The sequence below is a fragment of the Odontomachus brunneus genome, unplaced genomic scaffold (genome assembly GCF_010583005.1).
Source record: "Odontomachus brunneus isolate Ranch 3 - 2012 unplaced genomic scaffold, Obru_v1 Obru_scaffold_013, whole genome shotgun sequence".
Lineage (NCBI taxonomy): Eukaryota > Metazoa > Arthropoda > Insecta > Hymenoptera > Formicidae > Odontomachus > Odontomachus brunneus.
The window spans coordinates 663,396-677,837 of record NW_022639463.1 but is presented as its reverse complement, the minus strand read 5'-3'; the positions used below and the strand labels follow the sequence as shown (position 1 = coordinate 677,837).

At 41.2% G+C, this 14,442-nt stretch overlaps 1 protein-coding gene across 3 annotated transcripts in view; it reads left to right on the top strand.

The window, feature by feature from the left end:
- Positions 1-14,099, top strand: part of LOC116840969 (NGFI-A-binding protein homolog) — a 66,267-nt gene extending 52,168 nt beyond the window's left edge. The window contains exons 3-12 of one of the 3 annotated variants that reach the window (XM_032808372.1): positions 7,583-7,684; positions 8,370-8,507; positions 8,674-8,999; positions 9,483-9,710; positions 10,311-10,561; positions 10,877-10,979; positions 12,518-12,588; positions 12,875-12,986; positions 13,102-13,158; positions 13,499-14,099. In XM_032808372.1, coding sequence (XP_032664263.1) covers positions 7,583-7,684; positions 8,370-8,507; positions 8,674-8,999; positions 9,483-9,710; positions 10,311-10,561; positions 10,877-10,979; positions 12,518-12,588; positions 12,875-12,986; positions 13,102-13,158; positions 13,499-13,606 — 1,496 coding nt within the window. In that variant the 3' untranslated portion in view covers positions 13,607-14,099. Of the gene's footprint in view, positions 1-7,582; positions 7,685-8,369; positions 8,508-8,673; positions 9,063-9,482; positions 9,711-10,310; positions 10,562-10,876; positions 10,980-12,517; positions 12,589-12,874; positions 12,987-13,101; positions 13,161-13,498 lie in introns of those variants that run through there. The other 2 variants (XM_032808371.1, XR_004377457.1) reach the window with 2 other exon arrangements.
- Positions 14,100-14,442: the final 343 nt, after the last annotated feature.

Sequence of the window (14,442 nt, the reverse complement as noted above, 5' to 3'; positions counted from 1 at the left end):
CCGACGACGTTCCCGAGTCGAAATTTTGATGCTACTTTGACGCTCTTAAGGATAGTTTGCGTCTACTTTAGACGGTTTATAGTCTAGGTAAAACCTACTTTGACCATATTGATACTCATTAACTCCTCTTTTGAACCTTTAACTCTACCTTGCCAAAATTTTGACGCAATTTTGGCGCTCTTAAAAATAGCACACTACAACGACTGTGCTTGAACTCCTTTTTTTCTGTCATTAATTGTGATTAATTATCGGAGTTTCTTTTTTATGGCTCTTAAAAATAGTTTGAGCCCACTTAGATAATCTACAATCTAGGTGAAACCTATTTCGACGATATTGACACTCATTTCCGAGTCGAAATTTTGACTCTGTGTTGAACCTTGAATTCTATAAAACACATATATTCTATGTAGGAGCTAAAGCTTCAATAGAGGTTCGCAACCAAACCTACTTTACTTCCTAAGATCCTACTATTACACAACCTATTTTGACACCAAATAAAGTAAGAGCGGAAATTTCAGACATCATCAGGGTCAAAGTAGGAGTAAATTATCATTAATCGTTAGTAAATTAATTATTAATTATTTATTATTATTTATTTATTAATTATTATTTATTATTAATTAGTAATTAATCATTAGTAAATTATTATTAATCATTAGACTTAAACCTACTTTGCTATCTTAGCTACTGCAGTGTAGACAGAATTCCAGGTTCAACATAGGATCAAAATCTCGACTCGGGTTGCTAGCAGGACATCCGAGACACTTCTCGTTGCGAGCTCACGGACGCGGGACAGGCGATTTTCTCCCTGAAATTCCGACTCGATCCGATCGACCGATTGATCGAATTACGCGCCGTAGCAAACAAGTTTGCATTTTACTCCTCCGCAGCTCTCGGCCTCCTGCGAAATTTCTTTTGCTCCGCGACGCGCCGGCGTCGTCGCGGGTTCGCTTTTGCATTCGTAGATCGAATTCTCCCTTTGTCCCTCTTTGATTTTTTACTCCGCCTTTACTTTTTGAAGCAGACAACGTATATTCATTCCTCCAGATAGACTTGCATGTTTATCACGACGTGAGGCAATCGATGATGGAAATTTTACATTTATTTTCGTTACATTTATGAAGCAAGTATACCGAATCTATCATTAAATTTAAATCCATCATTAAGTTATCATACAGTGATGTGAATTCTATGTTAAGTCGACGCATCATAAATGCATGAGAAAAAAATGTTTGACATTTGTGACTGTAATTACATAGAGAAATAATTACTACAAGTTATGATTAACCTTTTTTTATTAAATTTTACTATAATGTTAGTGATCTTATGTTATCGTTTGCGTATTAAAGCAACCAAAAAATATAGTTAGGGCCAAAAATAACTATAACTTTATAAGTTAGATCAATCTCAGTTGTGTCTCTCAGAAGTGTAGATTAATGTTATACTTAAAGTTGCATGATTTATAGCACTCTCTTTGGAATGTCTACGATAATATAAAACGACGAAAATATTTTAAACAGAGAATTCGAAATTTCATGTCCTTTTGCGCCCTGAGAAATTAATGCTGCAATTCTAAACAGAATCGTAAGTCTCGTAACTTGTTCTCGTAAAATATGTAAGAACTTATGAGTAAATTTACAATTCTATGCCATATTATATGTCGTACAATTATTCGTAAATATCTACGATTTCATGTAATTTACGATATTTACAAGTGATTGTACATATGATTTCGCATACAATTGTAAATCTACTCATAAATTTTCACGAATTTTACGAGAACAAGTTACGCGATTTACGATTTTGCTTAGAATTGCAGTATAATCTGGACTGTGCGCCGCCGTTTTTTGATATCGTAATTACTCGAGGAACATATAGAGGATTAAAATGCGCGATTGCTCCTTTTTGCGCGCATTCGTCGCGTCACGCGGACTATGACGATTATGTGCGCGCATCGGTGCACCCGTAGAATTCGCGTTCACCTCTGATTTAGTCTCACGTCCGTTTCTTTTTCGGGGGGACAGGGTGGAGGGAGCCCCGCGCGTCTAGTCTGGTTCTCCTTGCGAATCGCGCGCGCGCGCGCGCGCGTCTCTCCCCGTTTTTCTCCACTCTCGCGGGGCACCGAGCGGGTTAATTCCCGACACAATGATCGTAAAACATCATCCAAGGATAGAAAACAATAGTAAAACCCGCCGACGGCGGCGGAGTTGTCGGACGACAACACGGCGCGACTCCGCGCCGCACTGTGTATGGGTATTCGCGGGGAATTTCTCCGGTCGCGCGTTCGGAATTCGCGTTCTTTCCGCTTCTCGCCGCCGCCGGCGCGGCGAGACGAGCGCCCTGATGGATTAATATACTATAAACTTCACAGCCACTTGAAGTATATCGAATCATGAGATTCAGCAAGATTGGATCGGAGTCGAAATTTTGGCCCTATGTTAAACCTTGAATTCTACAACGTACACTGAGAGAAAAATGTATGATATTTGGAATTATAATGGCATAAAAAGATTATAGGAATATCATTTTTATAGTAAATGTTACTATAATATTTGTAATATTTACAATATAAGCATACAATATAACTGACCCGTGTAAAATTTTTACTAGGAATTATAATTATTTGAAATAAAAAATATAGTAAGGTAGCAAATATTGAATGGTAAGAGAAATTAACTATTTTATATAGTCAATACAATTGGAATATTTGGCAAACATAGGTACATGTAACTATATTCCCAAAAGGTGCTTTACCATATATATAGAATAATAAGATAGTGACTATAAATCTGTGTTCATTCTACTATATCTTCATGTTTAGATGAACTATAAATATATGTTTGAGGCCAAAACGAACTATAAAGTATAGTGAGATTATAGTTATTCCAACTATTTTGTTCTGTCAGTGTAGTAGGAGCCAAGTTAGCAAAGCATTAATTCTAATGATATAATTTACTTCTACTTTGACCCTGATGATATCTGGAATTTCTCTTTTCACTTTTTTTAATTATATAGATTGTATTATAGTAGGATGTTAATAGTAAGGCTGAAAGTAAAGTTAAAATTTCGACTCGAGTAGGTTAAAAAGAATCAAAAGAGTTTGATGTAGGTTTCAGCCTATTAAAATAGGTGTTAAATGGAATAGTAAGGTTGAAAATAGAATCAAAATTTCGACTCGGGTGAGTACTTTATCGCTGACCAGATTACATTCATGTTTATCATATATTGCTCATTTGCTGCAATAACACAACTCAAAAATCGCCCTTATTGAGTACAGGGTTATTAGTTATTAGTACAGGGAGGAAGGTTGGTATATGTACTATTTATAGCTAAAACAACGATTACTTACGATGTTACTTTACTAAATTACAGAATTGGGAAGTAACTCATTACTTGTAATGAACTTTTTGAACTTTTTTAACAGTTACTTCAACAGTTACTTGGGGAACGTAAAATGAAATTAAAATTATATAGTAATCGTATGTTAATTTAATAATCCAAATAGCACAGAGAATTCAAAAAGAATTAAAAAAGAATCCAGTCATATGTCACTAATTTTGAGTTTATTTTCAGATGTAAAAAGAATTCTTCAGAGTTTAGTTCAGTGAAATGAATTCTGTATGCATTTAAAATGGACTCAGAATTGGTGACATACGACTGATTCTTTTTAAATTCTTTGTGCTATCTGGGAAATTTATCAATGTATTTATGGAGTATATGATTAAATACTTTTACTTCTACAAGGCTATCATTAAATTTTTATTTTATATTAAGTACAGATTTGAAATTTGTCAAGTGGATTGACTAATTAATGTGATAAATATTAATTATAAAATTCAATTCTTACATTTTAATAAAACTTAAAATGTAAGATTTTTGTGTTTACAATAATAATTTACAATCATTTCAAGAAAGTAATTTAAAAGTAACGACTCGTTATTTTTTGAGTAACTGTAATGAGTTACTTTTCATAGCCAGTAACTTGTAACTGTAATTAGTTACATTTTCAGCAAAGGGAACTGTAACTAGTTACTTTTAAAAAGTAACTTTCCCAACTCTGCTAAATTATGCCAATATAATTTTTAAAATTCTCATACAAAGTTATAGCAATTCCAAACATTAAATCGTGTCTCCTGAAAAATCATAATTTTTAATTTTAGTTGTCATTGCTGCTGCAAATGAACGATACATGTACTATGTCCCTTAGCACAACAGACTTTAATGACACTCTATTCCTATACTAATGCACTGTGTGTGAGAGAAAAAATATCTAAGAAATAAAAATATTTTTTTCGCGGGGACTGATAGCATATACTTATTTATACCAATATAAAATATTTTTCACACAAGGAAACATACTTTCTTTAAAAAAATCTTGGCTTTTCATGAAAATGAATTGTTCATCTTATCTAAAAATAATAGAATTTAGATTTAAATAAATTTATTATTAATATTCACACACACACCGAAAATAAATATTTTTCAAATATCTTTTCCCTCAGTGTAGAAAATTGGTAAAATTGGGAAGAATTTATGTGAAAAAATTATAATATATATTTTCTCAGTGTAAATATTTTTCACATAAGGAAACACATACTTTCTTAAAAATAATAAAATTTAGATTTAAATAAATATATTATTAATATCCACCAAATAAATATTTTTCAAATATTTTTTCCTTCAATATAGAAAAGTAATAAAATTGGGAAGAATTTGTGAAAAAATTATAATAAATTATAAAGTTCCTGCCAAATTTTCACGCACCTGTCTACCTGAGTGCCAGTACTCGTTCTCCTCAGTTTCGATCGAGATACTGATAATTCGCCAATATACGTCAGAGGAGCTTGGGAAAATGGCGATCGCCGCTCCATATCATTAAGATCGCAGGACGACGGTCAACGACGTGGAGATATCGTGACGACAGGGTTCGCTTCTTCTCGTCTCGTCTTTCTTCCTCCTTTCATCGGCGAGCGCAACAACCCCCTGCTCTTCCTCCGCGCACTACTGACGCTTCTTTTTTTTTCTCGCAAGCTCGAAAAGCGTCGGACGAGCGCGACCGGTCGCGCACCGTCGCTCACAGGGAACGCGTAAGTTCGCGACGACAACAACGACGACGACGAGTGCGACGAGGACGACCCGGGTAGGGTACCTACGCGTCCCATCGACAGCGACGGCGGCGGCGGCAGCGCACACGGCAGCCCCCGGGGGTTCCCAGGGAGCCGTGATGCCGCCATGGGATCAGGTTTTTCTCGCCGTCGCGACGCGCCGGCCTCTCCGCCTCCGGGGCCCGCGTTCACGTTCCCGGCCGACAAAAACGAGCCACCCCGTGCCAAAAAAGTCGTTATGTAAATGCGCCGGCCTAGGCCGCGCCGGTCACAAGTATACACACCGGCGTGTACACCAGGGTGAGCTGGTATACGACGCGCAACTCGATCGTCCTGTGACGATCGTCAGGTTCGAAGAGACGAGGACGGGAAACACAGGGTGAAAAAAGAGAAAGATAATTAAGAGCCCGGGCTGTCTCGGTCCTCTCCTTCGTCTGGGGATTCTCGATGAATCGAGACAAGTTAATTGTAATTAATTTGATAATTTGGCTCGATTCATATGTTGGTAATTAATTTAATTGGGTACTAAACGCCGCAGTGGAACGGATCAATCGGAGTATTTCTGCAAGACCTCGAGATCTCCTAGAATGAAGGTTCAAGAGATGTCGACGAAAATTATTTCTATCACTTGAAATTCTTTGAAATTGTTTAGGATGAAAAAAAAAACAGTAGAATAGAAGTTAATAATTTTTTAAGATTGCAGAGCGGCGCATTTTGCGCATCCCGAGTGCGTCTCTGAGCGCACTTGGCGCGCAATCCTCAATTAAGGTCGAGTAAATAAATGCAGGATGAAATTATTAATAAATTCAGTTAATGCGGCGTGAAGTTGATGATGAGCGCGGACGATTGCGCGTGGTTTTATTTTTTAACAAAAGCTCGATCGAAGTGTCGCCGCGCGGATGACAGGCTTCGGTAGCTGATCAACAACGTGTATATCACATACGCGCGGTATTAATAAGGTCATGAAAACGAGAATAAGATGTCAGCCACGGCGATTATAAATAAATTGCGAGCGACAATAATAATGAGAGCGGGGAGGAAGGCGGGAATCGACAGTGGCAAAAACCGACGAAATCGCAACGTGGCGGAAATCTTTGGTGATTCCGTGTAGCGATGTCACCGAAACCGAGAGAAATTTCAACGATTTTTCGTCACGAGCTGGGACTCGTATTTGTGCGCAGCTTTGTTGTTCTTCTCTCTCTCTCTCTCTGCTTTCCCCTTTCATTTTCAAAAATCACATCTCAAACCAGGTAAACAGGTGTAAAAGTGTACAATTTACTAATTGATAACACCAAGACAAAAGTGTTGAGCATTGAATTAACACTTTTGCCTTGGTGTCATCAAAGAGCATTTAAGACAAAGCGAAGGAAGGAAAAGTGTCCTGTTAACCATAAAATTTCCCAAAGCGGTCTGATCGCACTACCATCTTCTCCATGAAGAGCGCGCGCATTCGAAGATCTGCCGAGCGACGACAGGAGTAGCGCACTAGTGACGCGCTCCTTTCTCTCTCTCTCTCTCTCTCTCTCTCTCCCCCCCCCAACCGCCCTTCCTCTTCTATGGTCCCGCCGAGTCGCGGTCCCGCTGACCCGCGCGACTCCAAGACACGGTGCTTTCACGTAGAGCGTTTTTTCGCGGGTCGCGCGGTTCGCGCCAGAAAAATCTCGCGGAACGAGTCGCCACCCCGCCATCATCGCCGCCGTCGTCCTTGTCGTCGTCGTCGTCGGCGGAGACTTATTCGCGGACCCGAGAGGAGGCCGCGTGCACGAGCGTGAGACCGGGACCCGGGTTCGTAATAAGACCCGTCGGCCAGTTTTTTTCAACCCCTCTCGCTGTCTCTCTCTCTCTCTCTCTCTCTCTTGCTTGCTCCTTCTACCTCCGCTCTTTCTTCAGCCTTACCCTGTGCTCTCCTCTCTCCTGCTTCCCTCTCTCTTCCTCCCCCTGCCCCCGCCGACGTCGGCACACCGGTATTAATTTATACGCGGTACGTGTGTGCACGCCGCTTTTTCTCGCAGTTCCTCGAAATTTGCAAGAAACTAGTCGGACATTCGAGCGGCTGGCTCTTCGCCTGGATTCGCGTGATCGTGCCGGCGCGGCTTCCATAGCTGTCTCTGAATGTCCGGGATGCGAGGGTGATATCAAAGGGGTTGTGCGATCAGCGACTTGGATAAGGGAGTATCCGAATTCCTTCGTTTCGATTATTAGGTGTAAGAGATGCGATGTAGGTCGCGCTCGTGATACATTCGTGTGATTCTTTGCTGGCCGGTTGAATTCACGGCTTCGAGATGGGCTGTTTTAATTATCGGACATTGTTAATCGTCGAGCGCGAGCGACGGGAAAGAACCGCGTGATCCGTGACGGGACTGATTGTCACGTCAGCTGTCGCGACACAGAAGGTCTCCGCCGATCGGCGTCGTCGTCCATTGCGCGCGCGGATATCTCTCTCTTAATGAACCTCTTTAACGATTTGCGATTTGCAGTGGTGCAGACGTCCGTGCCGCAGAACGAGGCCGAGCTGCAGCTCTACAGGGTGATGCAGCGCGCCTCGCTGCTAGGATACTACGACACGCTTCTTGAAATGGGTAAGACGTGGTCGAGGACAAGCTCGGTTATGACAATCCTAGATCCGTGTTAATAATCAGAGCTTGAGATTTCCTTCGCGTAAGATACTCAGATTTCAGTTCAGAGTTAAATGTGAGTTATTGAGTTAAACTGCGAACTTGATATCAAACAAATTTAAGTTAAATAAAGCTTCTAGAAATGAACGCAAATTTAATTTAGAACTGATAAGATTCCACCACTGACAAATTTAAGTTAAATAAAGCTTCTAGAAATGCAAATTTAATTTAGAACTGATAAGATTCCACCACTGACATTGAAATAAATAACATAAGTAGACCACGAATCTGTACTGCAAATCTGATGTTATATACATCTTATGGAAAACTCAGACTCAACTCTAAATTCAAATCTGAATATCTCACATAAGACAAATTTCAAGTGTAATGATTATTGATATTGTTCCTAAATATTTAAATCTTAATAAGTTTGAATTTTAGATTTGACAAGTCTTAAGTCTTAATAAATTACAATACTCCAAATTTGAGTTTTCTTGCATAATTCCGAATCGAATTTGCTCTAAAGACTCGAGTTTGCCATCAGTGAGACTGCATTGATTTCTTCATCCGCCGTAGTTTACCGCGCGAGATATAAGTTTTCTTTTTTCTCTCTAATGAAATCTTGAATAACACGTCGTACTGTCAACAGGAGGCGACGACGTGCAACAATTATGCGACGCCGGTGAGGAGGAGTTCCTGGAGATCATGGCACTGGTCGGCATGGCGAGCAAGCCGCTCCACGTCAGGAGGCTTCAGAAAGCTCTGCAGGAGTGGCTCACTAATCCTTGTAAAGTACCACCTGTGTGCTACGTCGAATTTCCTAAAAATCTTGGGTCGACGGGTACCCTTCTCCTCGAAAATCCTGCCCTAGACTCCTCCAGCGACCCCATCCGATCGTTCGTGCGTCTCCAGGAGTTATACGGTCACGAGTAACAATATTGTGTGTCTTGCAGCGTTGTTCCAAACGCCGGTGGTGCCGACGAACACCACTGCCAAGAGCTCGGTCGCCGCAGTGGGTTTCACGTGTGCTAGTCCGCGGCCACAGATGCAGAATCTGCCGACGGGCTTCACCACGACCTCGCAGACGTCGTTGACGCCGTACGTGTCGACGCACGCCCATGTGCCGCTCACGCCGTTGCCTTGCCGAAGCGCGAGCCCGGTCGTACCAGCGGCGGTCACCAGCGTATCCGCCCCAGCGCCCTCGACGACTTTCCGTCAGAGCCCGAGCCCGAATACACCTTTACCTTACGCCACCTCGCACAGCCCTAGCGTACTGCAGGTAACGAAGACAAGGCGACTAGAACTCGATCGGGAGGAAACGTATTATCGAGATTCATCGTCGGTGCGTACCACGACTGATCCACGATGCTCTCCTGGGCACTCTCTAAATTTCTCCGAATGAAATTCTACCTGAAGAGTAGAGTGACGATCGAGTCGCTCGAATTCCAGCGAATTCTTCACTTTAATAATTGTGCGATTTTTTCTCAAGAGCAGAAACGGGAAAAGAATTTTCCGGGACTTCGTGATCGGGAATAAGTTACTTTTCAAAGGTCATTCCCATCTTTTGAAATTGATTTGAGATTGATTACTTTTGAAAAGTAACTCACTTCCTAACCCTGATCTGGTTTCATAGGCACACACATTCCCTGATAAATAAATAAATAAATAGACGCTTTCAGAGCGAGGATCAATTTTCGTTAACATCGTTCCTTCATCTCTGTTCGCATTGTCAGTATGAGTTTATCCTTGCGCACGTTTTCAGGTGGGAACGTGCGAGTCCTCGTGCGGCAGCGGCACGACACCGAGCCCGAGTGGCGGAGGCGGCGGCGGTGGCGGTGGCGCACCTGCGAGCCCGACACAACCGACGCCGACCCTTCTGCAGTCGCAGGTGCAGCGACTCGCTGAAGCCGCGGAGAGGCTCGTCGCTACCATAAAGCCCCTCGATCCCAAGCCGCACAATGTAAAGAAAAAACTCTGCAAGAACCTGGAGGTGAGTCGTTAATTTCAAAGCGACGTCAGTCGCCAGACGTGTCCGAAATACGAAGCAGACCTCGAGGACTGTGCCTGCGTGAGCGACCGCTTTAATTGTGTCCCTTAAGAAGAGGCAAAACGACACGCGTCGGTGTACATCGTTAATTATAATTGCCCGCGACGGAGGTGGATTTCGTTGTAGATCGGAATTCGTCTCCGACGGGACTCTTCCGCCGGATTATGGTAAACTTTAGACGAATTAAGTATGACACGATATATATGCTAGAGTCCAAGCACTTATCTTTTGCTTTGACGTTTCACCTACCTTTACTTTATTCTCATATTAACGATTCAGTACTTTGCTTCAATATTTTTACTTTATTCTTAATATTAATTGGTGTTTACTGGAACTTGATGAGACGCGATGATATTACAATGTCCTAATTTTTTAAAAGAGCGTCGCTGCATTCTTGACGAGTTAAATTCTTATTTACTCGTTATTTCGATTGTTCCAACGAAGCGCTGGCTGGTCGCTCGACTCACAGACACAATTCTCGAAGCTGTTCTTCAGAGTAAGTTATTTTGAAGCACAACAAACTGTACTTCAAACGCATTACAGATGGTAATGACGATGTCCGACAGTGATCCGCGCAAAATGGACGAAATCCGGAAGTACGCGGCGATTTACGGCAGATTCGATTGCAAGAGAAAGCCGGAGAAACCTCTCACGTTGCACGAAGTGTCCGTGAACGAGGCGGCAGCGCAGATTTGCAGATTCGTGCCTGCTCTCCTCACCAGGAGGGACGAGCTATTTCCGTTAGCGCGTCGTGTCGTTAGAGATTCCGGCTATCATTACTCCAAGAATCAATAGTAAGTACGGCGAGTTAAACGTTGTTCCAAGTACACGATATTATTCCAGGATTGGGAAATATTACTTATAACGCCATTATTCTTACAAACTACTTGTTCTCAGTCATTGTAACTCGCCAATTATTTTAACGCACAAGTTTCTCTTCAGTGGACAACTCGTAACGAGTAATTTTTAAAAAGTAACCCTCCCAACGCCGAATATGACTCGGAAAAAAATTCTCACGCGTTACTGAATAGTTTTTCAAGTGATCAGTTTGTAGGATCGCTCGAAAATCGAGAAACACAGAATGTAAAAATGTTCTCGATCGTTTTCAGCTTGTCGGTGTCGCGGACGCGCGAAAACGGCGAGGAGACCGACGGTGAGCGCTCGAAACACCGGAAGCTCGAGCTGGAGGGTGAGAGTGAGGACGCGACGCAGGTTAGATCGCCCCGGCCACAAAAATAGATCGCTCATAATCGCACTGACCTGGCCGCGCTCGCATGGTCGCTAATCACTAACCACACGCCCGTCACGCATTAACCACCTGCATTCAATCGTGAAAACGCGCGAGACAGAGACGGACGGAAAAGGTCAAGTATAGTTGCTTGCCAATACACGTGTGCACGGCTTGCCGAAAAGTTTGCTCAGTTGGATCGAAATTCGCGATCAATCTTTGCTGCTTGTCGGGCCGCTTTGTATTACTCTGTTAAATCGCTAGGAATGACACCAAAGAACATGTGAATAAGACATAGGCTCTTATTCTATTATCTTTTATCTATTGTAACTGAAAGCCAATCTATCCAGAAAACACAACATCACATGTTAGTTGTAATTTCCTACTCAACAATATAACTGTTATATAACACGTATGTTATATAACAATTACATTGTTGAGTAGGAAATTATAACTAACATGTATGTTACATGTGACGTTGTGTTTGTTGGGTAAGGACTTATATTTTCTCAAAGTTAGGACAATGTGTGTCATTTGTAGAAAAGAAGTGAGTGAGTGAGGGAGAAGCTGCATCGTGCTTCATCAGTCTTAAAACTTCTTTCTTTTTTCTACTTTTGCTAGAGTTCCTTTCTCACTTCCATTCACATCGTTCCTAAAAATAATAGACAGGACGCAAGTCAATCAGAAATCATCATGTTTTGTTTTGACTCTGACTTTAGGGACTTCAAAGGCTTATGTATTTTACACGATTCACACCGCGTTCAATATCCGATGTACGACGATACGCGATATCCAATAGTAAAGTTTCTTTGCTAGAGTTTTCAGCTAGCGACATTTCTGTCTCCGCAAAATTAATTCTCCTATTGGATATCGGACGCAATGTGAATCCTTCATTATTCGCTCACTTTTCGCCCTGTCGATTCTAGATAATTTCACTTCGTATTCCTATGAATGCAATCATTTTCAACTAAAAGCGAATCATTCGCACTCTTCTGTTGCCTGCCTTGCATGCGCTATCGCTGAATCGTTAATTCGCACGTCTCGAATAAACTATGGCCGGTATTCATAGTCCGATCTTATATTTAAGATCATCTTAAGTACTGTCTTAAGATGTCATGAACTAATCACAGAACTGTATTCGCATCTTAAGACATTACTTAAGATGGTTTTAAATATAATATCATACTATGAATACCGGCCTATGAGTTAGTAAAATACGAAATTAGAGAAAGCATGAGAGTTTTTTTTTTTGTAGAGGGCTAATACGGAGTTTTCTTGAAAAAAATTGCATCTTATTCAACATAGCGAACGTTTGTTTAAACATTCGTTTCGCTATTGATTCATTCGACACGACTTGTTCGGACTCTACGCTTTGCGCCTGGTGTCCCAAGTCGTGTTTAGTTCGATTTGGCTGTCTGTATCACTTGAATCTGTCCCTCTTCTGACCAACTCTTCCTCTTCTTCTTTTCTTCCGCGTGTCCGGCTTGCCACTTTTACTCTCTGTAGCAGTTCACCGTTTCAGGAGGAGTTGGACCTCCGCTGTTCTGGCACGGACATTAATAATTCTATCACGAGAAGACACAGATCGTCGAGGTGATTATCCCTTTCGCCGAGACTAAGCCTTAGCGTGTAATCTCCTCTGCACCAATTAGGAAGACTAAACAGTATCAATCAAAGTTGATTCTACGACATTATGTAATTAACGAACGGGAAGATAGATTTAGAGATACATATATTAGATATATTAATATTATGTTTTCGGCATAAACGATCTAAATTAATATTACATTTTTATTACATATATGTGACACATTGGTGCATTATCGTTACGTATCGGATGAGTGAACATGTTGATGTTCAGATATGCGCAATGTTTTAGTCCAGTCTGGAGGAAGAAGAGTAACAACGGCATGTTTAGCGCCAGTGTGGAAGAAATCAGCGACTCGGACAGCCAATTCTCGTTCTCCAACGAGGAATCTTCGTCTATGCACGTAAGTTACAACAACAAAACGAAGGCGATATAACGCCATTAGCGTCATTATGCATTTTCACGTCGAAGACAAGAGTAAAATTCAGATAAACTCTATATATTGGCATATGTTCCAGGACACAAACGAGGCGGAGGCCGACAACACCGACAAGGAAGGTGATTTCAATCTGAAGGTGAGCATCGAGCGGGCCTGTGTACGTCCACATATCATCTTCACCTCTTTATCCTTTTTGTCGTCACTACGTGGCCACTAGAAAAACTGTTTGTAAAAAATGCTAGATGCGCGTACCGAGCAGGTTTTTTCATCTGTCGCCAGACAGGATAATGCAATACTCGATGTTTTCTTGTCTTTTTTATTATCGCTGAATAATGCATAATCTCCACAAAAAAACACACGTCGACGAAGACCGTGCATGTTCGTTTATAATTAATAGGGAAAAAAATAATGATAGAGACAGCACAGGTATGTTTGCCAATGGCACTTAACGGCGGATGAATAATTGTATTGCGCAGGTAATAGCCTCGCGTGGAGACAACATAATCGCCGTAGCGAATCCCGCGCTAATGGAATGCAGTCATCCTATAAAGGAGGAGCCAGCGGACGAGAAACCCACACTGTGATATTATTGCTTAGCGTTTACCGCCGCCATTGACGTCACGTCGGCGTGAACCTGCGTCCTCATCGTCGCCATCGTTGTTATCGCGATGTCATCGTCGTTTGGGCCAAACATTCTTATCTCAGCATGGAGCACGATAACACGTGCCGCAGCAACAAAGAATAGGCGAATAAGACTTATTCACATTAAGATTATTACAAAGTTTTGCATTGTATCTTGCTCTCGCTCATGCAAGAAACTTGTGTCAAGAGACAAACAGAGAGAAAGAGAGAGAGAGAGAGAGAGGAGAGAGGAGAGAAAGAGAAAGAAAAATGTATGAGACGCTGTTATCTAGTTCTAGCGAGATACGGACGCACGATATTGTATAGCGAGCATTTCTAGGAAACGATAGAAAATAAAAATACGTCGTTTAAATCAAAAAAGATCGTCGACTGAAGTACATATAGTATTATAAAATGTATATCGTAAACTGGTGTAAATACAAGAGTCTTTTTATACGCCACCGTGTACAGCTTGATTTCACACACGAGCACCTTATTTGAATTACAAAAACATGATTTACTTCCCGCATATTTTATTACACATATCCTGTGCAAAAAACTGAAAGATTCTACTTCTTGATCGTGAGAAATAGGAAAAAATTCGTTGAACTATGACTGGCGAAAATAATGGTAGTGGGATGATCCAAGAAATATTTTATAGTTAAAAATTTCTGTTTTACAAATGTATTTTCAGATATATAAAGATCCTTATTCTCAACACTTCTTTATCGATAAAAATGTTTCTACATGCACTTATACGCTAATTAAAAGGCCTATAAATCATCTAGAGAGGTGCTTT